The following is a 24980-nucleotide window of genomic DNA, read 5'->3' on the forward strand; positions in this document are numbered from 1 at the left end:
CCAGTATGGTAGTCACTAGCCACTGTGGCTGTTGAGTACTTAAATGCGGCTACCGCAGTTGAAGAACTAAATGTTTAGCTCAGTTTGACTAATTTAAATTTAAGTAATCAATGCGACTAGTGGCTACCTTCTTGGACAGTACAAATCTACTGTTAGGGGTCTGGAGAATTTATGTGCAGAAGACCTCGGGGGAAGTGGGGGAGTCTAACAACCTTCCATTAGCACTTTCAACTCAATTCCCAGTAGAGACAGATGTTAGACTGTGAATGGATTAGTAAACAAGAGAAAATGGAGGGATGAGAATTTTCCTGTGTTAACCTTCAGTAAAGAAAAAAAAAAAAATCATTGTCCAAATTTATTTTTTAAGGCGAGAACGTCAGTATTCTATATGTAGTAGTGAAGATTCTCCTGGCTCTTGTGAAATCCTGTATTTCTCTGTGGGTAGTCCTGATCAGCTCATGGTGCACAAAGGGAAATGTATTGGTGAGTAATCTAGCTAAATTCATTTAAATTATCCTAACAACAGGAGTGAACATGCAGGAACGAGGTGGAATAGATGCTGTGTCATCTACACCAGCACAGTCCGAGGAATACCCTTACACCTACTCAGTTATTCTAGCTCCCATCCCAGTGACCACAATGAGAAATCACACAGGTTTCCCTTTGTCTAAAATGGAAAGAAAAATCTATGTGCTTGGAAATATATAGCTAACACAGAGATAATTCAAAATTTGCCATAATTAGTCAAGCTTTTTGAAGCCAAAATGTCTGAAATACAATGAATCAGTAGAATTTTGCATCAGGTATATCTATTGCTGCTAAATTATGTGTACCAAATGAGTTCCTGTGCTTGTGATTTTTTTTTTTTTTTTTTAACAAGAGCAAAAGACTTGCTTTAATTACATGTGCACAGGGGTCTATAGAAAGTAAACATCACCTCTGCTCTTTAATGACCAAGTTCTGTTTTAAGTTGAGGTCCATTTGCTTAGCATTAACTTGTTTGACACTGTTGTATCTGACTAGGGAAGCCACTTATTTTCTATGTGCCTTATTTAGCAATTTTGTCTACTGATGGCTATTTAGAGTGAGCTACTTCATCAATCCTGGATTACGTATACTAAAATCAGGCTTTCAATATCTGCTCTCTTTGCCCTAAGTGTATATCTTTTATCAGCCATACAGCTTTAACCACTGATTGCTATGGAGATCAGTTTATATACTGAACTTGACAATTAAGTTTAATTTTCATCCCACAAGTAGAGATTTAACAAGCCAAACTACCCAAATTGAGTTTGTTTTTTCCATGCCTTTTCCCCTTCCTCTTTAAGGAGATACAGAAATGCAGGGGAGTTACCAGGAAGCAGGTAGCAGTGGAAGGAGAAGAAACCAAATATCCAAGTAGTCTGTGAATGGGACACTTACCCTTGGCTCTGAAAGCAGCCAGGAGCGTAGAATACTCTGCCACATACAGAGTCTGCCATATTCAGACAAAGCAACCATTTGAGTAGAAAAGACTGGCTTTGGATTTAAGACTGTCTTCGTCACAGGAGTACTTCAGACTCATGAATTGGCAACTTCAAGCTCACTACTTCTGATAAGCCAGGGAAATGAGGAAGGCAAATTAATCCAGTTGCTTTTTACCTTAACTAGATCCCTTATTCTCACTGGTACTCATTAGACCGATTCACCATAATTAATACCCTCATTAGGACACACATTTACAGTTTGAAAGATTTTTATAAAACCAAGTAAATTATGGTGTAATGTGTTAAAAATGTCCTAATTTTTTATGAATTTTTAATAAAATATCAACTAATTTACATTTATTTTCCAATTTAAGGGTGTTAAAACTAGAGAGAATTGAGAACTTCATTACAGTTATGGATAAAGCATTATAGAGGCTGTGTTATAAAGGATCATTGTTAGCATATAGTAGAGTTCTTTTGATAACATATTTTCCTTCTCATTGTAGTGTGGCCTTTGTTCCTTTCATTATCCCCATCACACAAAAGTGACAAGAAAAGGGTAGCTATAATATAGTTACAATAACAGCAACAAAAAAACCCCACTAAAAACCCCCAGCCAGCAGCTATGAAATACCCACAGGTCCCAATTGAAGAACTAAGTACTGTGCAGCATTGCACACACAAATCTAATTAGACTTTATGTAAATAATATCACACTTCATCCCATAAGCATGTAAAATCATGTCTCCAGTGTCTCCACTTGGAGCCCATGTTCCACAGATTGCTTCATTTGGTTGACAAATTTTCAAACAGTAGGGTTTTTCCCCTTAGGCAAGACCATTAGGAATTACTTGTGATTAGCACAATAAGTCATTTTAATTAAAATTTCTTAAATTGCCCAAATTTCTGTGAAGTAAAAAATGCTTCTCAAATAAAAAGTCTTGGTGAGCCAGCGTTCTCTAAAGTGGTTTTGCTGAGACCACTTGGTCTTATATATATAGGCTACTTCGCTTTTCAGTTTTTAAGTGGAAAAAATAATTATCATTGTTTAAATTTTTTTTTCATTATGAAGACAATGCAGCATCATGGAAAGGTATAACTTATATACTAAGAGAAAAAGAATACTGTATATGAGTTGTTCTCAACTGGGGCGATTTTTCACCTCTGGACACCTTTGATGAAGTATGGAGACATTTTTGATGGTTCAGGCTAGGGCAGTGGTGCCACTGGCATCTAGTGGATACAGGCCAGGGATACTACTAAACAAGCTCATAGTACCTAAGACAGTCCTTTCAACAAACAATTTTCCTGTTCAGTGGTGTAGAGGGTCAGAAACCCAATTACATATACTGTGACCTTATTAATTACAAAAAAAGGGTGTAGAGGAAACTAGAAGAGAAATAAAGCAAAATAGTGATTTTTGGTTGATATTTTCCTCTATTTCCAATGTTTTGGTAATTTTCTATTCTGTTGAGAGTCTATTATTTTAAATTTATATCTCTATAATAGAAATCACTCTTATATTATTTCTGATTTAATCAAAATACAGATTTTATTTTTATGACAAAAATTTTAGTGATACGGAAATTAACCTTTCCAGATACAAGTAGAAACAATATTTCCATCACTGAATAAATATGTCTCTTTAGTTTCAAATTTAATCTGTTGTTTCTGGTTCGTGCCCTCAAAACCAATGTCTGGCTTATATTTACTGAGAATATTCAAAAATTTTGTATTTAGATTAATATTTTTTTAAGATTTATTTATTTATGCATACAAGAACAGGGGTGTAAGCCAGAGGTGTAGGAGGGTGAGAGGATTCACCAGAGAGAGTGGTGAGCAGAACAGGTAGATCCACTGAAACACACTACTGAGGAGAGCAGCGGGCAAGACAGGAGAGGTCTGCTGTGCCATGTGGGTTGCTCCCTGGCCCGGCATCGAACTCATGCTGCAGTGGCTGGTGATAGCTTGATAGCGCTATCTTTAACGCCTGCGCTACCAGGGAGGCCCTATTTAGATGATCATTGCTGCATTTGAATTTTCCCTTTACTGAAACTTGTTTTAATCATGTACTCTAAACCGTGGAATAATCTTGATGGAGTATTTGGAGTATTCCTGTTTCCAAATTCCTTCTGTCACATTAGTTGCTACTGAGCTGTAGTAACCTTGTAAATAATGGCCAGTAGAAGAAAACATTGACCTAATCCTAAGATCTCCTTGTTGATTCCTGTCCTTTTAAAATAAGTAATATTTTGGGGCTCCAAGTGTATTCCTAAATGTTAAAAATTGGTTATAAAATAACATGTATTACCTAAAATGCTATTTTTCATAGGTAGCATATGGTATCCACTATTAAATTAATAATTAATATATATCCCCTCTTTTTTTTTTTACTTCCACAGAAAATGTACCATGAGGTTTAATTACATTTTCTTTTAATGTGCAGGCAGTGATGAGCAGCTTGGAAAATTAGTTTACAATGCTTTGGAAACAGCCACTGGTGGCTTTGTCTTGTTGTATGAGTGGGTTCTTCAGTGGCAGAAAAAAATAGGTCCATTCCTTACCTGTCAAGAAAAGGAGAAGATTGACAAGTGCAAAAGGCAGGTAAGTATTTGAGATGACCCTGTTGGGCAAAGGCCTAATCATGAGCTTTCAGAGATGACAGAGCTGAATAGCTCTGCAGTTGATAGACTAGTGAATATGATTCAGAATTATTTGAGAGCTATTCAACCAGAAGGACTTGGCAGGCCAGCACCTTCTTTGCTAGTCTTTTCTCAGCCTCTTGCTGCCTCCTTTAGAACTTCCATAACATGGTCAAGTCCTCTGCTGGTACTTTCTTAACTTTCTCTCTCAGCCTTTATTAAGATATTCATAGCTAATCTCCAATCTAAGACTAATAGTACTTCATAATTGTTAATCTGTAATACTTAAACAATTAATCCTTAAACTCTTAAGAACGTTTACTACTACATACTGTTGAACAAATGAATATATATATCCCTTTTTTATACCTCTATGAGAAATGTACCAGACATTAATAAAGACATTACAAAACAGTAGGCAAAACAAAGCATTGTATCTAGAAATGTATGTACTTACAGTAAAAAGAGAAACTGGAAGTTAATAAACTGAAATCACAACAGTTGTCTTTGAGTGGTGACCATGTAGTTCATTTGTAGAATTTCTACTTTGGCATTAGTAGACTTATTAAAATGTTGATGGTAAATGCTTATAGCTGTTTTATATGCTATAATGTTTTAAAATTAAAGTTCTTGGGCCCCCCTGGTGGCATTAGGGGTTAAGTCTCAGTGCTATCACGCTGTCTCTGCAGCGGCTGCTGCTCCCCTCAGCAGTGTATTTCAGTAGATCTGCCTTCCTGCTCCCCACTCTGTCTCTGGTGAATCCTCTGATTCACCTCTGGCCTACACCCTGCACCTCTGGCCTACACCCCAGTTCTTCTATGCATAAATAAATCTTTAAAAAAATAAAAGTTCTTTTTCTCTGGTGGCCATATTGCAAAGGAAATTGCTTTTAAAAGCTGGTCGCGGGGCCTCCCCGGTGGCGCAGCGGTTGAGCGCTGGCTTGCGAAGCTGCCCGTGGCTCTGCGGCGCCGGTTCGATCCCCGGCTGCTCCCCGGCCACCGGAGGAGGGTCCCACATGGTGCGCAGACCTCTCCTGCCGCCCGCTGCTCCCCTCAGCAGTGTGCTTCGGTCCTTCTGCCTGCTCTGCTCCCCGCTCTGGCTCTGGTGAATTCTCTCACCCTCCCGCGCTTCTGACTGTACCCAGTGCATGTGTAAACAGAACAAACAAACAAACAAATAAATAAATAAACATGCCTCTACAAAAAAAAAAAATTAAAAGCTGGTCGCTGATTTTATAGTATTTGTTCACTAGGTTTTCCACTAAAAGATACTGAGAATTAAATAAATGCTTTCCATCTTTATGAACTATTACACTGGCCATATAATTCAGGGGAGGATTCAGTTCAAGGCATATTCTTTCTTTCCTTTTAAGCTATATTTTGTATATATTTAATTTTTTTTAATATTTATTTATTTATTTATTTATACAAGCACTGGGTACAGTCAGAAGCGTGGGAGGGTGAGAGAATTCACCAGAGCCAGAGCGGGGAACAGAGCAGGCAGAGTGACGAAATACACTGCTGAGGGGAGCAGTGGGCGTGGCAGGAGAGGTCTGCGCGCCATGTGAGACCCTTGCTGGTGGCCGGAGAGATCGAACCAGCGCTGCGGAGACTGCGGGCAATCTTTGCAGCCCAGCGCTCAACCGCTGCGCCACCAGGGGAGGCCCTATATTTAAATTCTTTTTTTTTGGCATGTTTTCTTTCTTTCTTTATTTGTTTGTTTGTTTGTTTATACATGCACTGGGTACAGTCAGAAGCGCGGGAGGGTGAGAGAATTCACCAGAGCCAGAGCGGGGAGCAGAGCAGGCAGAAGGACCGAAGTACACTGCTGAGGGGAGCAGCGGGCGGCAGGAGAGGTCTGCGCGCCATGCGGGACCCTCCTCTGGTGGCCGGGAAGCAGCCGGGGATCGAACCGGCGCCGCAGAGGCCGCGGGCAGCCTCGCAACCCAGCGCTCAACCGCTGCGCCACCAGGGAGGCCCTATATTTAAATTCTTAAATGAAGCACCAGTTAATGCTGATAACCCAGATGTTATTGGGTTTTTTCTTTATCAGATTCAAGGAGCAGAAACGGAATTCAGCTCATTGGTTAAATTGAGCCATCCGAATGTGGTACGCTACTTAGCAATGAATCTCAAAGAGCAAGACAACTCCATTGTGATAGATATTTTAGTGGAGCACATTAATGGGGTCTCACTCGCTGCACACCTGAGCCACACAGGCCCCATCCCCGTGCATCAGCTTCGAAGGTACGCAGCTCAGCTCTTGTCAGGCCTGGATTATTTGCACAGCAATTCCGTGGTGCACAAGGTTCTGAGCTCATCGAATGTCTTGGTGGACGCAGAGGGCACCATCAAGATTGCGGACTACAGCATTTCTAAGCGCCTGGCAGACATATGCAGGGAGGATGTGTTTGAGCAAACCCGAGTTCGGTTTAGTGACAACGCCCTACCTTATAAAACGGGGAAGAAAGGAGATGTTTGGCGTCTTGGCCTTCTGCTGCTTTCCCTCAGCCAAGGACAAGAATGTGGAGAGTATCCTGTGATCATCCCTAGTGACTTACCAGCTGACTTTCAAGATTTTCTAAAGAAGTGAGTGTCATTGAGATTCTTTATCATTGCATTGTATTCTTACACTTCTGATTGTGCTTGAGTTTACTAGACGTCAAAACACTGTGTAAGCTGAAAAAGTGAGCCACAGACTTAGTTAATTCTTTATTCTCCCAGTCCTTTCCCAGCCACCTATGTCCTATTTTTTGTTTATGTTTATTATTCCCTTCACTCCCACATTCTCCTGAATTTACAAGGACTTAATAATAGATTTTCAGTAACTTTCCTGCCTTCCTGGTACTATGCAGGTACTGCTCTTTTTCTTTCTCCTTTTCCTACTAAACCTTTTAAATGTAAAAAATAAATAATGGATTTTCAAACTACTTTTGAGGGACTGCCTGGTATACTCATGTATTCCAAATGGAAAAACCTCCCTGTCCATCTTCTCTGCAGTTTCCTGAAGTCCAGCTTGTCAAAGACAGGAGGTCAAAGACAAGGCCTCCTACTTACAAAACATCTTTAGGAGTTCAGTTTTGCCCTTTGCCTGTTAGTAAGCATTCTTCATTCTCAATGTCTCGTTCTGCCAAGTTGCAGAATGCAAATGACTTCCTTGCTCTAGCCAAAGAATTTTTGATACCTGTAAATGACAGGTACACATTCAGTTACACAAATAAGCTACATCTGTTTGGAGAGGTTCCTTACCAAGAGGTTTTCTTTGGGCCTGAAGTCTTTGTCCGAGCTCTTTGATTCAGTTGTCTAATTTAGCCCGCCCTCTGTTCTCATTTCAAACCAGACCTGGATTCTCTCAGTTTCTCAGTTAAATGGAAACAAAGATGCCCATTCTCTGGGTTTTTCTGATATGCCCCTGGTCTACCTTTCTGGCAGAAGTTGACCTGTACTTCTTGCTTCCCTTTCTGACACTCTCATTTCTTACCTACTTTTTTCCCCCCAGCCATTCACTTTTACTCACTGCAGCCACTCCCTACATTTCTTTTCTTTTACCCATCGCATTTCTTGTCCTGTTCCCATCTATTGCAGCTGCCTCTTAACCTGTTCCAATTGTTATTTTCTGTCATAAATGATCTTACTGCCCTTATGTTTAAATAAGGTGGTTTCTGTGTACCATAAAATATAAGTAGATAGGATAAACATGAAATTGTTGAGAGGGGCCAACTTTGATTATTTGTGTTTTCTCATTAAAGTGACATTATATCATACTATGTTATCATCTAATGATTATAAAGAAGTATTTTATGATTTCTCTTAAGTGCAATAAACTTGTGAAAGTATTTATTTAGGGGATGGGGGTGAAGATGGTAAAAAAAGTATTTAGATGTACCCTAATGATAAAGTTGATTAAAATGGTATTAGAAGAAATATAATGATAGAATCACTGACAATTAAGACCTTTCATTTTTCAAAATGTTGCCTTCAGCCTTCAGCCCTTCATCATTGGTCAGAAGTAATCCAGTAAAAGTTAACAATAGGATATATTTTGTAACGTTGGGAATACATATAGAACCTGTGTTTCACGTTTAATAACAAAAGGACATATTGCTTTAAAACCCACCTAGTTCTTTTTGTACAGAAAATAGCTCTATAATGTTGGTTTTGAACTTGAGACCAACAAGTTTCTGGCAATGAGCTCCTAAAACTTTTAGCATTTCCTAGATGCTGAGAGTGGCAAAGATGTCTCATGTTATATTAATGAACCTGGACCCCACCTAAGGGTGGGTGCTGGTTGCCAAGAGAACCAACCTTGTGATTGATTGGAGGCTTGGAACTTTCAGTCCCACCCCTTGACATCTAGGATGGGGACAGGAGCTGGAGGTTGAATTTATTGCCAGTGGCCAGTGATTTAGTCACTCTTGCCTGTGTAATGAAACCTCCAAAAAAACCAAAGGGACTTGGTTCAGAGACCTCCCCAGTGGGTGAACACAATGAGGTACTGGGGGCATGGAAGTCCCTCACCCCTTATCACGTACTTTTCCCTACGCGTCTCTTCCACCTTGCTGTTCCTGAACTGTAGCTTCTCATAATCGACTAGTAACCTAGTAAGTAAAATTGTTCCTCCGAGCCCTGTGAGCTGCTCTAGCAAGCTATTCGAACTAAAGAGGAGGTCATTGGCACCCCTGATCTATAGTCAGTGAGCCTGAAGCTCAGATGACAACCTAGACGAGAGATTGGTGTCAGGAGTGAGGGACTAGGGGCAATCTTGTAAGACTGAATAACCTGTGGCATCTGATGCTGTGTCCAGGTAGTGTCATAATTGAGTTGAATTGTAGAATACCCAGCTGGTGTCAAATTGCCCTTTGGTGTGGAGAAAATGCACTCCACCCCCACCCAATGCCCTTGATTTAAGTGCAGATCCTTTTGGTCAAATCAAAAAAGCAGATTGAAATATAACATGTACAGATTGTCATTTTTTAAAAAGTAAGTTTCCACAAAATTGTATCTTCCGTTTGGATGGCTGTCAAAAATGTTGTTACTATCAGTAATGTTTTAATATTTATAAGGAGAAGATATTCATGTTTTACTGATGTGATCAAAAATTCATTTAAATTTTGGGAAAATCTTACATAAATCTCTCAAGGTATGAAATTAGGAGTGCTTTACTTTTTTTTTGCTGTGACATAAAAATATAAAATGTTACTCTTTCTGGTGGTTGTTATCACTACTACATAGGTATAGATTTTAAGTCCAATTTCACAATGGTCATTGATTCTTTCAAATACATTATTTATAATTAGGTTCAAATGCTACCCAACAGTGTTACTTGTGGTTCTCAGACCTTTTTTTTTTTTGGACAGGTTTATTAGAGAAAGGAGAAAGAAAAAGAGAGGAACTTACATAGTCATAGGTGGGCAGGAGACTGATCTCAGACTTTTATCTTGGATTAAAAATCACCTACAAGTTTGCCCAGACTCCAAGAGTTGCTGATTTACTGGGACTGGGGAGAGTAAAATTTCTAGTTCTGATAAATTCCCAGGTGATATTGATGGTGCTGGTCAGGGATCCCGCTCTGGGATCCACTGGGTTAAAGATATAGCATATTTATAGTCATTAAAAAAAATTACAACATTGAACATTAAGTTAATAGATTCAAGGATGAGAATGAAAAGAATGGGTGTGATCAAATGTGGGAATTTTGAAAGGTTACCAGCTTTCCCCAAACTATGATGAACCGACTGCACCTATGGTTTGTCATATTAGACCCATCCTGCATCTGTTGATTGCTTTTCCTTTGGAAAGCTTTATTGGTGACTCGTCTGCAGAGAAACTTAGTTTAGCATGGTCATCAAGCTGTTAATGGGAGTAAAAATTCATGACTCACTTGTGCTTCTTCAACTTTTAAAACACTATCCCATGAGTGTAAGTTTTCCTATCTCTAAAGACTGTATTTTTGTTGTTGCAGTTTACACCCAGCCTAGTCTTCAGCATATACATCTGGCAGCAGTGTTTAATTTAAATCCACTGAAGAGTGCGTTTTGCTTCATAAGTAACATGAATTCTCTAATGCGTACCTTTAAAAAATAAACCCATAGGTAAAAGGCTTGGGTTGTCTAGTTTAGCATTTATTTTGTGTGTTGCTGAGATTCTTTCTCTCCTCTCACTGAGGTGTGTTTGCTTGGATGACAAGGAAAGATGGAGTCCTCAGCAGCTGTTGAAACACAGCTTTATAAATCCTCAGCCCAAAATGCCTTTAGTAGAACAAAGTCCTGAAGGTAAGTCTGTTACCATACTTTTTTGATACGCTGTTTGACATAAATTATTTTGAAAGTATACTTAAATCAAAATTAGAACAAATTGCATGGATCATTAGCCTGTTTTGTGCTGAACTGTACACAAGTCCATGTCAGTGTGTGTTGTGCATAGAACCACTTCTGCAACCCTCCAGTTTTTTTCAGTCTCTACTGATGGAGTGTTGTTGGTGTAATCTCTTTTAGTATTCAGTAATCCTCCTTGTCATATCAGCATTATTGTCAGGTAACCAGATTTCCCTGCTGCTACTCAAGTAGAAGGTTAAAGAACCTTGGTAGAGGTTGATGGATGAGGAAACCTAAATTTGAGTTCTGGCTCTATCATTCCATCATTTCTTTCTATCTCAATTACCCCACCTACAAACCTGGGTAAATTGTGTATTTCAGCATGCAGTAAGGGACAGGGAAGGTGAAGAAAATTATTAAAGGGTCTGCCAGGTATGAGATGCTTTTTCAAGTTACTGGTTAGGGTCCCTTCTTCCAGTGCTTGCATTGTTGTTGGAAATTGTAGCTCTTCCTATATTTCCACGGCCTCATATACTTCTTACCCTTTGTTTTATCTCAGATTCTGGAGGACAAGATTACGTTGAGACTGTTATTCCTAGCAACCAGCTACCCAGTGCTGCATTCTTCAGTGAGACCCAGCGACAGTTTTCCCGATATTTCATCGAGTTTGAAGAATTACAGCTTCTTGGCAAGGGAGCATTTGGAGCCGTGATCAAGGTGTGTTACAGATCTGTCCCCAGCCCATTTAGAGCTCCTTCTCCATTCCATTTCCACTGACATCAGGGTTTCTACTTAGAGAGTAGGGAGGGAAGTGAAGGACATTTTGAAATTGTGATCATCTTCACCCTCACAGAGTTAAGGGCTTTATTTAAAGTTACCCTGGATGCATTGAGAACATGTCACCCCAGTCCCTTGCTTTATGCAGTGCATTAGCTGAAACCACATGATCTTAAGAGCATTTCAAGTGGAGTCAAGACCTCTACATGAAGAACATTTTTGTGTGCTTTGGTTTAGAAAATTGTCCTCTTTTTCTTCCATTTGCTTTTAGAGTTTCTGTAGATAAAAGGGCTACAAGGTGGAATTCAAACTGGGAAATGGCCTCAGATGGTCTTGATGGCTTTTATTTTGCAACTCTTACCGAGATGGAAAATTAGTGATACACTATTAAGCACACTATTAAGGTGTGCTGTTGTTAGGTCTTCCCATCTTCATTCTAGTCTATTCGGGTGACTTTTATTGTTACCTATCATCTGAGAAAAGATTTCAGTTGTTCTTATATAATCTAAGTATTTTGTTTGAATTTAAGAGACCCAGATTAATACTTTATTATTAAGTATACTTAACATATATGATATCTTACACACAGCTGGCCCACCATCAATAAAAGGCCTATGTTGTTTAGGATTCTGAGAGTATGATGAGGAAGCATTACTGGTATTACTGTGGAAAGCCTTTCACACAGGAAAAAGAATTGAATTAGGTTTTTTTTGTGGTAATCAGGCACAGGAAAGACAATTTTAAGCAAGTTTTCCTAAAGGAAGTTATAAAATTATGGGAAATTTTCAACTTTGTTCTGCAAAGTATAGACATTACAGTTAGGTGATTAGATAGATCTATTGTGAGCTGACAGGTGTTGTGATCAGGTCATCATAGTTATCTTCAAGAATAGTGTATGATTGAAGTATTTATTATGCCTTTAACTCACTGTAATTTTGATCAAATGCTTTTAATCAGGTCTTACATTTTACATTCTTGAATGGTAAACATTACCAAACTTCATTTCCTTACAAGTTCTTAAAAATGGTCAATAAGCTCATAAAACAGAAACATCTTAGTAACTTAAGCTCCCAGTTTCTTTCTGTATGTTAACCCCACACCCTTTACACCTTGTCTCTATTTCCAGGTTAGTATGAGGCAATGTGCTCAATAATCTGGCATTTTACTAGCGATTGGACCCATTACTGTTTATATACCTTTCTGTTTTAATCAGTGGATTCCTAAGAGTTTCCCTAGGAAACTACCCAGCAAGCTCCAAACCCCAGTCGGTGACTCCTAGCATACATGATATGTGCTGAGAAGTGAGGTTAAAACCAGACACTCTACTGTCTTCTGCTCCATTAATTTGGCAATAAAAGAACACATGGCTATTGCTTCTTGGAGCACATTCTATATTTCAAATTATATGCCAGGTGGTTTCCAGACCTTGTCTTTCAATCTCAAAACATTCTTATGAAATAGGTATTATCCCAGTTTTCCAGATGTGTGAACTGAGGCCCAGAGAAGGTATGAAATTTGCCCAAGGTTACATACACCCACTAAAATAAAACTATCATTCTGGTCCACATCTGTTTTACTTAAAAAATGTGTTCTTATTACTATTTGCACACAAAGAAAAGAAATTTGAGACTCAATTTTATAGTACACTTCTCATTCCTAGAAATAGTTTTTTGTAAACTAATTAAAACTATGAGCCAAGCAGAGTGATACCTGTTGGTCTTACATACTCAGATATGGGTCTTTGCCCATGGCCTCTGCCCATGTCCAAGCTGTTGCTTTTTCATCACTTCAGTTGACCTTCATGATAAAATTTTTTTCAGCCAACTCATTTGCATAGTGAAACTGCCCAAAATAACAATGCCTTTGTATAGGATATGTAGACTTGCCTTTGAACCGTTTTCTTGTATATTTATTTTACAGTGCTCTTATTCTGGTTTCAGTACATATCATCAATAATAAATCCTCTGGGGGCCTCCCCGGTGGCGCAGCGGTTGAGCGCTGGGTTGCGAAGCTGCCCGCGGCCTCTGCAGCGCCGGTTCGATCCCCGGCTGCTCCCCGGCCCCCGGAGGAGGGTCCCACGTGGCGCGCAGACCTCTCCTGCCGCCCGCTGCTCCCCTCAGCAGTGTACTTCGCCTCTGCCTGCTCTGCTCCTCGCTCTGGCTCTGGTGAATTCTCTCACCCTCCCGCGCTTCTGACTGTACCCAGTGCATATATAAACAAGCAAACAAACAAATAAATAAATAAAACATGCCTCTATAAAAAATTAAAAAAATAATAAATAATAAATCCTCTGTCTAGGTAGCAAAATCAACAGGCAGTAATTGTCTTATTTCTCATTGTATAACTTACTGAGCACTTTTCTCTGTGAGGCTTCATGCAAGTGTTTACCCGCCTTGGCTCTTTTCATCCTTAAAGTCACTGTTTGAGGTAAGGAAAGTGGTGTATATGCTATTTTGCAGATAAGAAAATTGAGTTTCAAAGAAACTAAGTAATTTGCTCGTGTTCAAGGAACTTTTTTAAGTCAAGAATTAGAATTTGCATTCATATCTGTAAAAATTTTTGGAATTGACTTTTTATTTAGTGACATTTAGTGTAAAAAACGATTAGAGGTATCTTCTAAAGCCTTACATGAACTTTTAATATAACTTTTTAAAATAAGGTTAAAAAAAACCAAAATTACTTGGAAATTTAAATAGCGGGACTGATAACAGAATAGCAGGGATATAATTGTCAATAAAACTAATAGCTAAAAGGGAGAGTATGTTTTCCTCAGGGTCTCTTAGCAAGCTAAAAACATCTGGGTGGAGGAGAGAGGTTTTGTAAGTTTCTGGCAGCCAAGACTGCCTTCAGCTTAAGCGTTTCCAAGCACGTGTTCTTTTTTTTTTTAATTTAATTTGAATTTTATTTTTATATTCCCCATACAATTACAACCCCCTTTTTTTTTACCCCAAGCCCTCCTTTCCCCGCCTCCCACCCCCCATAGAGTGTCTCTTGTTCATAGTTTTTTGATGATTTTGATATTTTCTTTCTTATAGTTATGCTTTTTCCTGGTCCCTTATTTAAGTTTTCTAGATTCCTGCTATGAGTGAGACCATCCGGTATTTTTCTTTTTCTTTCTGGCTTATTTCGCTGAGCATGATCCCTTCCAGCGCCATCCATGTTGCTGCAAATTGCATGTGTTTATCTTTTTTGAATGCTGAGTAATATTCCACATCTTCTTGATCCAGTCATCTATTTTTGGGCATCTGGGCTGTTTCCAAAGCTTAGCTATTGTAAATAGTGCTGCTATAAACATAGGGGTGCAGGTGCTCTTTGGAATTGATGCTGTTGGTGTCACTCAGCACTCGGGCTTCGCCTTGGAGAGGGATGCAGTCAGCGGTACAAGGCCAGTCCGTGGGCGCGCTCACCACCCCGGGGCCCTTCTCCTCCCGGGAGGCAGGTGCAGAACAAGCTGGACGGCTGCTGCTACGCGGTGAAGCGCATCCCCATCAACCCCGCCAGCAAGCACTTCCGCAGGATCAAGGGCGAGGTGACCCTGCTGTCGCGCCTGCACCATGAGAACATCGTGCGCTACTACAACGCCTGGATTGAGAAGCACGAACGGCCGCCCGGGAATACGCAGCCTCAGGCCCAGCACGGACAAGCCTGGCCCCCGCTCAAGGCGGGCGACAGCTACTCGGACAGCCCCGACAGCATCGAGGCCGCCGCCCCGCCGCCGCTCCTCAGCAGCTCGGTGGAGTGGAGCACGTCGGGCGAGCGCTCGGCCAGCGCCCGCTTCCCCGCGGCGGGCGCGGACTCCAGCAGCGACGACGACGAGGAGGATGAGCACGGCGGGGTCTTCTCGCAGTCCTTCCTGTAAGAGCTGGCCGCCCGCTCCGCACACCCCCCACACCCCCCACCCCGGCGGTGCCTGCTCTGCACCCGCCCCTGGCGGTGCCCGCCCCGCGCGCCCCCTGGCTGTGTCCCGCTCCGCATACCCCCCCACCCGCAGTGCCCGGCTCCGCACCCCCCCCCTCAGCGGTGCCCGCTCCACAGCCCCCCCTAGGCGGCGCCCTGCTCCGCACACCCCACCACCCCCAGCCCCTGCAGTGCCCCGCTCCGCGCGCGCGCGCACACACCCCCCACCAGCAGTGCCCCTCTCCGCACACCCCCCTGGTGGTGCCCTGCTCCACGCACACCCTGGCTGTGCTCCGCTCTGCACATCCCCCTGGCGGTGTCCCGCTCCCCAACCCCCTCCCCCCTCCCCCCGCACCCCCCCTCGCACCCACCCCCCCTCGCACCCACCCCCCCTACCCCTCCACCCCCTCCCCCAGCAGTTCCCCCTCTCCAGGCACACCCCTGGCGGTGCCCCGCTCCGCGCACCCACTGGCAGTGCCCCGCTCCACACACCCACCTGGCAGTGCCCACCCACGCCTGGGGAAGGGGATTCGGTTAGAAACCCAGCCCTGTTCCACCATGTTAAGAAAAAAAAAAAAATATATATATATATGTGTATATATGTGTGTGTGCGTATATATATATATATATATATATATATGAAACCCATTTTTGGAGAGTATCCAAATCCAATGTAAAGGGCTTTATTTTTCACTCTCTTCAAAAGTTCAAGCCCTGAAGAAAGGAAAAATTAATACATTTAAAAGAGCATTTAATACATTTAAAAGAGCATTCTTTCAAATAAGGGCTTCTAGCTGTGTAGAACATCTATGATTTTATTTGGAATCTTGACATCCGGCCAACTGCAGTTCTAAAAAGGGTTCCCAAACCATTCATTATGATCCTAAGCCAAAATTTATGCATCTCAGAACCCACTGTGGTTATTTATTTTCATGGTTTTGGTGTATACAGTTAGATAAAGTTTATCATAACTTTCAGCTATTGGATTATGACAAGGGTTTTGGTTTCTATAGTAGTTCCCCATTTCTCTTTTTAAGACCTGCTTCAGATTCTGAAAGTGATATCATCTTTGACAATGAAGATGACAACAGTAAAAGTCAAAATCAGGTAAATATATAACTAGAAATCATGCCATGTTAATTATGTAGGGGTGGGTATGTGCAAAAACTAATGTTTGGTGTTAAAAAAGCCCAGGCAGGGCCCTCCTTGGTGGCATAGGGGTTAAGTCTCAGCACTATCACACTCTCACCACTGCGCACTGAGTTCATCCCTGGCCAGGGAGCTACCCACATGGCGCAGCAGACCTCTCCTCTCTCACCCCCTACTCCCCTCAGCCGTGTATCTCAGTAAATCTGCCTGTTCTGCTCCCCACTCTGTCTCTGGTGAATACTCTTACACAACCACCCAACCCCCACCTCCCCACACCTCTGGCCTACACCTCAGCTCTTCTATACATGAATAAATAAAATAAATCTTAAAATATGTTAAAGAAAAAACAGGTAACATAGTAAAAGCCTTAATTTGATAATGCAAATATAGAAACTGTCCATTGTTAAATACAATTCTTTGAAATACTTGCTACTCATACATTTGTTTATAGATCTTAATTTATCCAAAAACAAGTCTACTTTTAGAAGAATGGAGCAAATTGATATGCTGTGAGTTTTTCAGTTGTTAATTTTTTTTTTAATGAAAATGTTTCCTCTAAGACTTGGGGAAACTACCTGGTTGGGAATAAGCATTGGTATTTTCATAAACCAATCTTAAACAGTGTTTCTACACTATAAGTCATGATCCTGTAAAAGGTTATGAAATCAGTTTTGAGGATCACAACCAATTTTATTTTTAATGATATACAGAAAATTATAGAACACCAAATGCATCATAGGTAACTCTTTGTGGAACTTGTCTCTCAGAAGTATGTCTCCTGCGTGTGATGTGAAATCCATTTCTTTTTGTGGATCAAGGTCAGAAAAGCTTGAAAGACTGCCACAGACTTTGGGCCTCGCTCTATTCTAGATGGTCCTCTATCCAGGCCAGCAGAGCCCCACTGTGTTGGTGAATGGAGTTCAGTTTTAATCTTTTTAATCACTAGGGGTCTTGGCTGTTACTGCAGAGAAACATTTTACAACTGATGGTTGAATGCAGTTATTTTATTACCAGGAATAAAAAAATAATTACTCAAGCAGGTATTGGGGTTCATTATAGTAGATTAAGAAAAGTATACATGTAGACTCTGTTAGGTAAGTAGTTGAGTTGAATTTGAAGGAGATTTAAGTGAATTAGTCAGTGGTTTTTGTTAGCACTTCCCTTTTGTGTTAAAATCTTCTTAAATTCCTCTCTGTTTAAATTGATAAATTAAAAATTTAACCAGGAATAATAGCATGAGAACCTAAATTACTGTTTTGGTTTTAGCTTTAGTTATGCATTTAATTATTACGGGGGCACCAAATTTACAATCCTCGTTTTACTCAGTTAAGAGCAACATCCCACAGGCATTCTAATTAATGAAGAGAAACCTCCAAGGAAGTAATAATCTCCTGCAGATAATCCCCAGAGAATATAAATGATTCAAGAGTAGAACCTGATTGTTTCTAATGCAGGGTTTTTTGTTTTTGTTATTGTTGTTTTGACAAAGGAAAAATGTTAAAAATTCTTACACACACACACACAACTGTTAATGAAAAACAGTCTAATGCTTTTTCCATACTTAGAGGAAGAAGGGGAGAAAGTACTTAAGTGCATCTATTAGCAGAAAAAACAATCTTTTAAAAAGGAACCATGAATTAGAAAGAAAATTAGCAGACAGATTAGCCTTGTGGAAGAATAGTTATAGGACCGGTCAGTGTAGACAGCACTGAGTGCTTGTTCTTCTGGAGTGTAACCCAGTGGGCAGAATGTCCTTTGGTAATATGACCACATTTAAATTGTTTTTGCTAAAGATGGATTTCTAGTCTTCTGTTAACAAAGTAAGCCTACCTCCTAACAAAGGCATTCCAGTAAGATTGAAGCCTAACTCTATTAGCCTATATGCCTTCTGCCCTTCTTATGCATAGAAACATCAGTGGTAAAAATTGACTTAATGTGTCTTTCTTTACATTGCACACCTTTAAAACTCGCCTGTTTTCCCCTTCACTGTTCTGTACAGTATAGACCTGTAAACCATACAGTGGGTTCTGGTGGTAGTAAAATTGCCTTTTGCAATACTTAAGCATCTAAAGGACAGTGGTTGTGTTCTGCTCACTGACCTCCCTGGTAAAGCAACAGGATGGGCATGTATGTGGTGCGGGTGGGCACGAATAATTTGATAGTGAGGATCTTGTCTAATTTCAGCCTCCATTTTGGTTTCTTCTATGTTCCTCTCGGTTAGGATGGAGACTACAATGGAAAGAACACTTGCAATGAAAATGAGCCATCAGTGACCACGGCAGCTGTGCACTACTTATATATCCAGGTAAGGCAGCATAGTGACATAGCAACTCCCTGGAGTTGTTTTTGGGTATGTTATAGGCGACTAGAGCAAGACAAGGAGCTTAAGAGGGCTCACTGGCACCACCAAAGGGACAGTGTGCAGCCCCTTTGCCTCAGCCTTGAAATTAACCCTTCCTGTACCACGGTAGGAGATGTTACAGGGCAGTGGTTATGGGCTCTGGACTCAGACTATGCAAGTTCACATCCTTTATCCACCGGCCACAGCTGTGTGAACTCAGGCAGAGTTCTACAAGATTCTATGCCTCGCGTTTCTATCTCTAAATGAAATAATAGTTGCTGTTTCAGTGACTTGGGAAGAATAAAGGAGTAATGTATGTGACATATTAGAACCATATCTGAGTTCCATAGACACCAGTCTGTGTGTACAGAAACTTCACTTTGTCCTACAAGCTGAATCTGGACAAATAAGATGCAATGTGCTGGAAGAATTGTTTGTTCAGAAGAAACACTGACATGGCTGTAGCTAAAGTGGCTAGTTAGTTCCAGAATCTCTGGCTGACAGGAACCATAGGCAAACCAGTCCCAGTGAGGGACTTCTGCCTGCTCGCATGCACGAGGGCAGTGTCCTGGGTAGCGGAGAGCTCTGCCAGCAGGCAGACAGTCACAAACCAAAACGGAAAACTTGCCCCTGCCCCAGTTGAATAGGGCCAGCCGTCATTATTAGTATTTTCAGTCATGTCTGCAAGTAGGCAGGTCCTGAAATGTGAAAGTGCTGTACAGAAGAAGGAACCCTCAGACTGTAGCATTTCAATAGGTAGGTGCTTTCCTGGCATTGGAGCTTGTTGTAGGTATTCCCTAAAATAATATCTTTAAAGTACCACTCATCTACTTGATAATGCGTTTGTCACCTAATTCACTAATTATTAAGTTATCTACCATGTGCCATTACTCTCTGTATAATTATGATGAAATGGAAGTCCATAGCGGAGATGCATCCAAAGGGCAGTAAGATCGTGTTGTAGAAGTCGAAGGCCCTTGTGAGGCCTGTTGGATGTCAGCATTTGTAGGTGGTTATTCTGAACATGAGAAGGTAGAAGTTGTTCCTTTCTCTTAAAATAATAAAATCTTTCTTCCTGAGAATTCTCAACTCTGGCACTGGTTGGGAATATATATATAGGCTATATTCAGAAATCAAATGCTACATGTTGATTTAAGATTTAAATAAGGGGCCTCCTTGGTGGCGCAGGGGTTAAAGTCTCAGCCCTATCAAGCTATCACCAGCCACTGCAGCATGAGTTTGATCACCCCCACAGCCAGGGAGCTGACCCACATGGCAGAGCCCAGTCTTGCCTGCTGCTCCCCTCAGCAGTGCATTTCAGTAGATTCTCCTGTTCTGCTCCCCACTCTGTCCTTGGTGAATCCTCTCACCCCTCCACCTCTGGCCTACACCCCAGTTCTTCTACAGATAAACAAATAAAAATGTCTTTATAGAATTTCATTTTATTTATATATATATTTATTACATTATCCTTCATTTTTGTACAATGTATGATTTCCCCGTGAAATTCCCACCACCAATTCACCCATGCACCATCATCATAGTCCCTTGTGCTCTTCCCACCCCTGTCTTGATCCTTGTTCCTCCTCCTTCCCTACAGAATGTCTCTGGTCTATGGTTACCTGTTGATTAAAAATAAATCTTAAAAAAAAATTAAATGGTATGATATTGCTTCTGGTGCATTAATAAACTTACAAAGGGAGGAGAAAGAGCCCTTTTCGTGACTGTTTTAATGTTGATGTTTTGCTCTCTGGCCTTCAAAGCCATTGTCATTAGTTGTATCTACAAATGAGAAAGGCTTATGATGGCGTTAGAATAATTAGGCCTTAATTAAATGGAAAATTAGGTTTGGAAACAATCTTGTAAAACCAAAAAATAAAATTTTACTTCTCAGTTTATTCATATTTGTGGCAAGAGTTTTAAACAAGTCCTTTTTTTAAATGAGCAATAACATAAAAAATAAAATTAGTGATGTTGGGGTGCTAAAATTATGCATCTGTCCCCTCAGGTTTTTGTTTGTTTGTTTGTTTGTTTGTTTTTAATGCTGCTGGTTTCTTTTGTCAGTCTTAAAGAAAAAAACCAAGCCTTTCCCTTAACTATTTAAAATCCATAACATGTGCTTTGAAATGGAGAGCTACGTTCATTGCGGTTTTCCTCCTTAACTGAAACTGTAATCAAATCCATTCCTGCCTGGTTTGTTCTCATCTGCAGATGGAGTACTGCGAAAAGAGCACACTACGTGACACCATTGACCAGGGCCTGTATCAGGACACCACCCGACTCTGGAGGCTGTTTCGAGAGATTCTGGATGGGTTGGCTTACATCCATGAAAAAGTAAACCTGATAACATTTTATATATATTTGAATTTACAATGATATAAAACTTACAGCGAATAAAATATTTCAAATATTGGAAGACTGGAGAAAAGCAGAAATAGAAGGGAAATTATGGGTCTACTGATACCTATTTTTATGGGAAATAGAACAGCATATCTAAAGAGAAGAAAATAGTGCAAAGTTTCAAAGTTCAAAGAAAACACTGAAGGCTAGGACAGGTGTTGGCAAACTATGGAAAAAATCCAGGCCTCTACCTGCTTTCAGATGACCTGTGAACTAAGAGTGTCTTTTACTTCTTTTAAAATGTTTTTTAAAAATCACAAGAAGAGTGCATGTTGCTTGTCTATATCTTGCCATGGCTGTGTGTGTGCTATTGCTGTGGAGTGGAGTGGTTGTCACAGAGCTTGTGTGACCCCCAAAACCTAAAATCCTTACTCTCTAGCACTTTACAGTTTGACAACATCTAGGTTAGGAGGAAATACTTGAACATATGTGAGTTTGAATATGTGGTTTAGAATAAAGGGAGAGTGTGATTAGTAAATGCCAGGTTATTTGATTTTAACAGACTTAGTGCTGCCCTTCTTGGGAGCATAACTGGGAACATCTTCTAGCAAGGATCCAGATGAGATTCTGAGTAACACAGCTTGCTATGTGTATAAAATGTCATTGTAAAACTAGAAATTGTCGTTACAATGTAAACAGTAATGGGCTGAGCTTCAGGATAGAACACTGCTTACATTTTTAAATGGAATTATCTAATGCATTAGCCAGCATAAATATGTTTTTTCCTTTGCCTCAATTTTCTTTAATCTCATAATGTTTATAAGGTACCATATTTATACTAAAAAGCCAGGGCTGTAATTTGCACATGTTTAGTTTATAAATAATTCAGTGGAAACAGAATTTGCAAGGTTAGAAGTAAAAATGAATTCTAGAGCTCTCTGCCTGCCTGTGGCTGTGCAGATGCCTCTCTCTTCCTTTCTCCTTTTTCTAATAAACGTGACCATTTACAATATAAAAAACAAAACAAAACAGTTCTTATGACGGCCATTAAAACTTTATTACTGTGATATCACCCTAGGACCTCAGAACCATGCCCTCTGTATGCTCTTCTCAATCTAAGTTGCTTAGTATTTGTTAAGGCCGTTTTGGGGTATCTGTCTCTGTACCATACCTAGAAATACAGAGAGAGACAACTGACAAACCTTCGTATTTGAAAGGGTCTTTTGTCTTTTGAGGGAGCCAAAATTTGCTTTCATGTAATGGTAAAAGAGGTCAGACACTAAAGTGTTTCATTACATTTAATTCCCTGGGATATAATACCTGCAACGATAAGCATTATGAGGATGCCTCTAAGAAGGGGAGAAAGCAGTGTTCATGTCACAATCATTGAGTGTCTACTGAGTGTGCTGGGGATGCAAACTTGAATTGTTAGAGTTATTGTGGAAGGCTTCGTGAATGTGTTGGCACTTTGAATGCTGGTATAATTCAAATAAATGGGGAAAAGCAAGAATTTCCCAGGCATGGGATACTAGTATAAAGAAAGAGATAACAGAAGGAATGAAAATGGTGTGTTGATAAGAGCAGGAGCTTTGTGATGTAGCAGAAAGATAGTTGTGAACCTGATAGAGGGGTCCTTGGATGCTACAGGGAACCATTTGGATTTGACCCAGTCAAGACCACCAGCAAGGAGACTGGGACACGATGGCAAGGTCATTGGCAGGATAGTGGAGACTGCAGTGGCCGTACAGCCTTGGCCAGTGTGGTGTGTGGGAGAAGACCTCATTGTGATTTTCATCATTAGGTTGGCCCTTCAAATTAGGAAACAGGTATAATCATAAATTGTGCTTGGGAAACAATTGTTGGCTTCTGTGTCTCTTGCATCAGGGAATGATTCACCGAGATTTGAAGCCTGTGAACATTTTTTTGGATTCTGATGACCATGTGAAAATAGGTGATTTTGGTTTGGCAACAGACCATCTACCCTTTGCTGTGAGTATGTTTTTAAATTGAACTGTGCCTGAAAGTGGACCCAAATGGTAATTGTGAACTCTGCCGTGTAATCTCCAGGAAATTATACAAGTCTGGAGGGAAGGAGAGAGGGGTGACTGACCATGATCGTTTAGGCTTTGAAATTGTGAACGCATTTTAGTCAGTGCCTTCCACGTGAGGGGCAAAAAATTATTGGCTTGTGAATGATATTTCCATCAAAGGCATATAATAATTCATGAAATAATTGACTATTTTGGATTATTAAACTAAGTAAAGGCTTTCTGGGGTTTGTGCCATGAAGAAGGAGTTCTGTAGTGAATGGCTCTCCTCCTCGATTTCATTTGGTTTCCAGTGAGCCCTGCTTTAGTGGGCTAACTAAATTTTAAAAATGTGAAACTCAAGAATATTATTATAATTATCCTGGTTTCTGTCTAGTATTTTTCAGTCAGTCTTCACTTAGAAATGGATAAGCCATTCCTGTGGAGTAATATAACATTTTAATTTGATGCTTGGCTTACTTGTATTTTTAGGCTGATGGCAAACAAGACGATACGATAGATCACTTGATTAAATCAGACCCTTCAGGTAAATCCAGGGGACTGTATATGTAATTAGTGTAATTAAAAACTGGCCACAATTTTTTTCTTTTGTCTTATTTTCCCTACAAAAAGCTATCCGTCTAGAATATATGCAGCCGCAGGAAACCATCACCAAAGTATATGCTGTAAACACATCCATTACCTCCAAAAGTTTCCTCCTGCCCTGTCATTATTAGTGATAAGAATACTTATCATAAGATAAGAACACTTAACTTAGATCTGCTCTTTTAGGAAATTTTTATGTAATTGAAACATATAAGGTATCTTAATTTGAAATCTTTTTCATTTGTAAAGATTTTTATTCTAAAGCAAGTTATAATTATTCACTAAATTGACAATATTATGAAAATGTTTTTTGCTCTAATAGTTGTTCTTTAGAACTCTAAGAAATTAGGTTTTTGTTAGAATAATTAGCACTTCTGGGTATACAGTTGCACTTTGACTCCAAGTGGTCATGTGAGGTTGGGTCCTGACCTGGGCCATCCGGGATCTTCCTGTCTGCCCTGCTCCTCACAACTGCAGCAGAGGCAACCTGTGTGGAGCAGACCTCATGGGCATACAGGACTTAGGGGTAAAATTCACTCTGCTTTTTCCTATGAAAGGGATAAACAGTGCACAGATCATACCTTACTCTCAAGAAGTCATTTATTTCCATATTTTTAAATAAGAAATTTGCTTCATCTCTTATCTCTTCCTGGTGTTATTGGAAAGCTTTCCATCTGCCTTCTTCCACACAGGTCATTTGACTGGGATGGTTGGTACAGCTTTGTATGTAAGCCCAGAGGTCCAAGGAAGCACCAAGTCTACGTACAATCAGGTAAATGGGAAACTCTTTAGGAAAAAGGAAAGTAGGAGTAGTAAACACAAGGAGAAAAACTGATTAACTCTGAGAACAACAGGATCACAGCTCTTGTTACCGGCTGAAATAGTCAGGAACAGACACTCAACTCCATGTACAGCGACATGTACAGTGGATTGAGGGATTATTAGGTCTTCAACAGGACATCTGGGGCTCAACCACTGACATCTGGTGTCAGTGACTGAAGCTGGCACTGTTGCTGTTGAGGACCTTATAGTCCCTCCATCCACCCAAAAAAGATTTGAGTTAACCTGGTCTGGGGCCAGGTCCCAGGAACCATAGGGAATAGTCGAGTAATAACACAGATGTCTTATTTTAGTCCTTGGGGAACTGGTAGATGAAACATGATACAGATAAAAAATAAAAGAAATAATCACCATACATGCCAAGAAGGGCTAAAAAGAAAAGAAATGAAACCTAGTGAGCAGAGAACAATAAGGAACATAATCTTTAGATAGACGGAGTAGAAAATACCTCCCAAGAAGATCACTGTTAGGATAAAGGAGAAGGGACAAGCCATGCAAAGTTGGGGGCTGGAGCATGCCTGGGTCATCAAAGCATAATAAGAGTTAAAAACAACAAAGTATAAAGTGTTTAAAATTAGGCAA

General features: G+C 40.3%; 1 protein-coding gene across 1 annotated transcript in view; it reads left to right on the forward strand.

Moving 5' to 3' along the window:
• Positions 1–24980, forward strand: part of EIF2AK4 (eukaryotic translation initiation factor 2 alpha kinase 4) — a gene marked incomplete at both ends in the record, with an annotated part of 100224 nt that overhangs the window by 34850 nt on the left and 40394 nt on the right. Inside the window, 12 exons of the mRNA XM_084239807.1 lie at positions 368–487; positions 3917–4070; positions 6161–6696; positions 10273–10379; positions 10981–11138; positions 14638–15053; positions 16133–16202; positions 18466–18549; positions 20797–20919; positions 22810–22914; positions 23445–23499; positions 24251–24330. Coding sequence (XP_084095933.1) covers positions 368–487; positions 3917–4070; positions 6161–6696; positions 10273–10379; positions 10981–11138; positions 14638–15053; positions 16133–16202; positions 18466–18549; positions 20797–20919; positions 22810–22914; positions 23445–23499; positions 24251–24330 — 2008 coding nt within the window. The remainder of the gene's footprint in view (positions 1–367; positions 488–3916; positions 4071–6160; positions 6697–10272; positions 10380–10980; positions 11139–14637; positions 15054–16132; positions 16203–18465; positions 18550–20796; positions 20920–22809; positions 22915–23444; positions 23500–24250; positions 24331–24980) is intronic.

This window comes from Talpa europaea (genome assembly GCF_964194135.1).
Source record: "Talpa europaea genome assembly, chromosome: 8".
Classification (NCBI taxonomy): domain Eukaryota; kingdom Metazoa; phylum Chordata; class Mammalia; order Eulipotyphla; family Talpidae; genus Talpa; species Talpa europaea.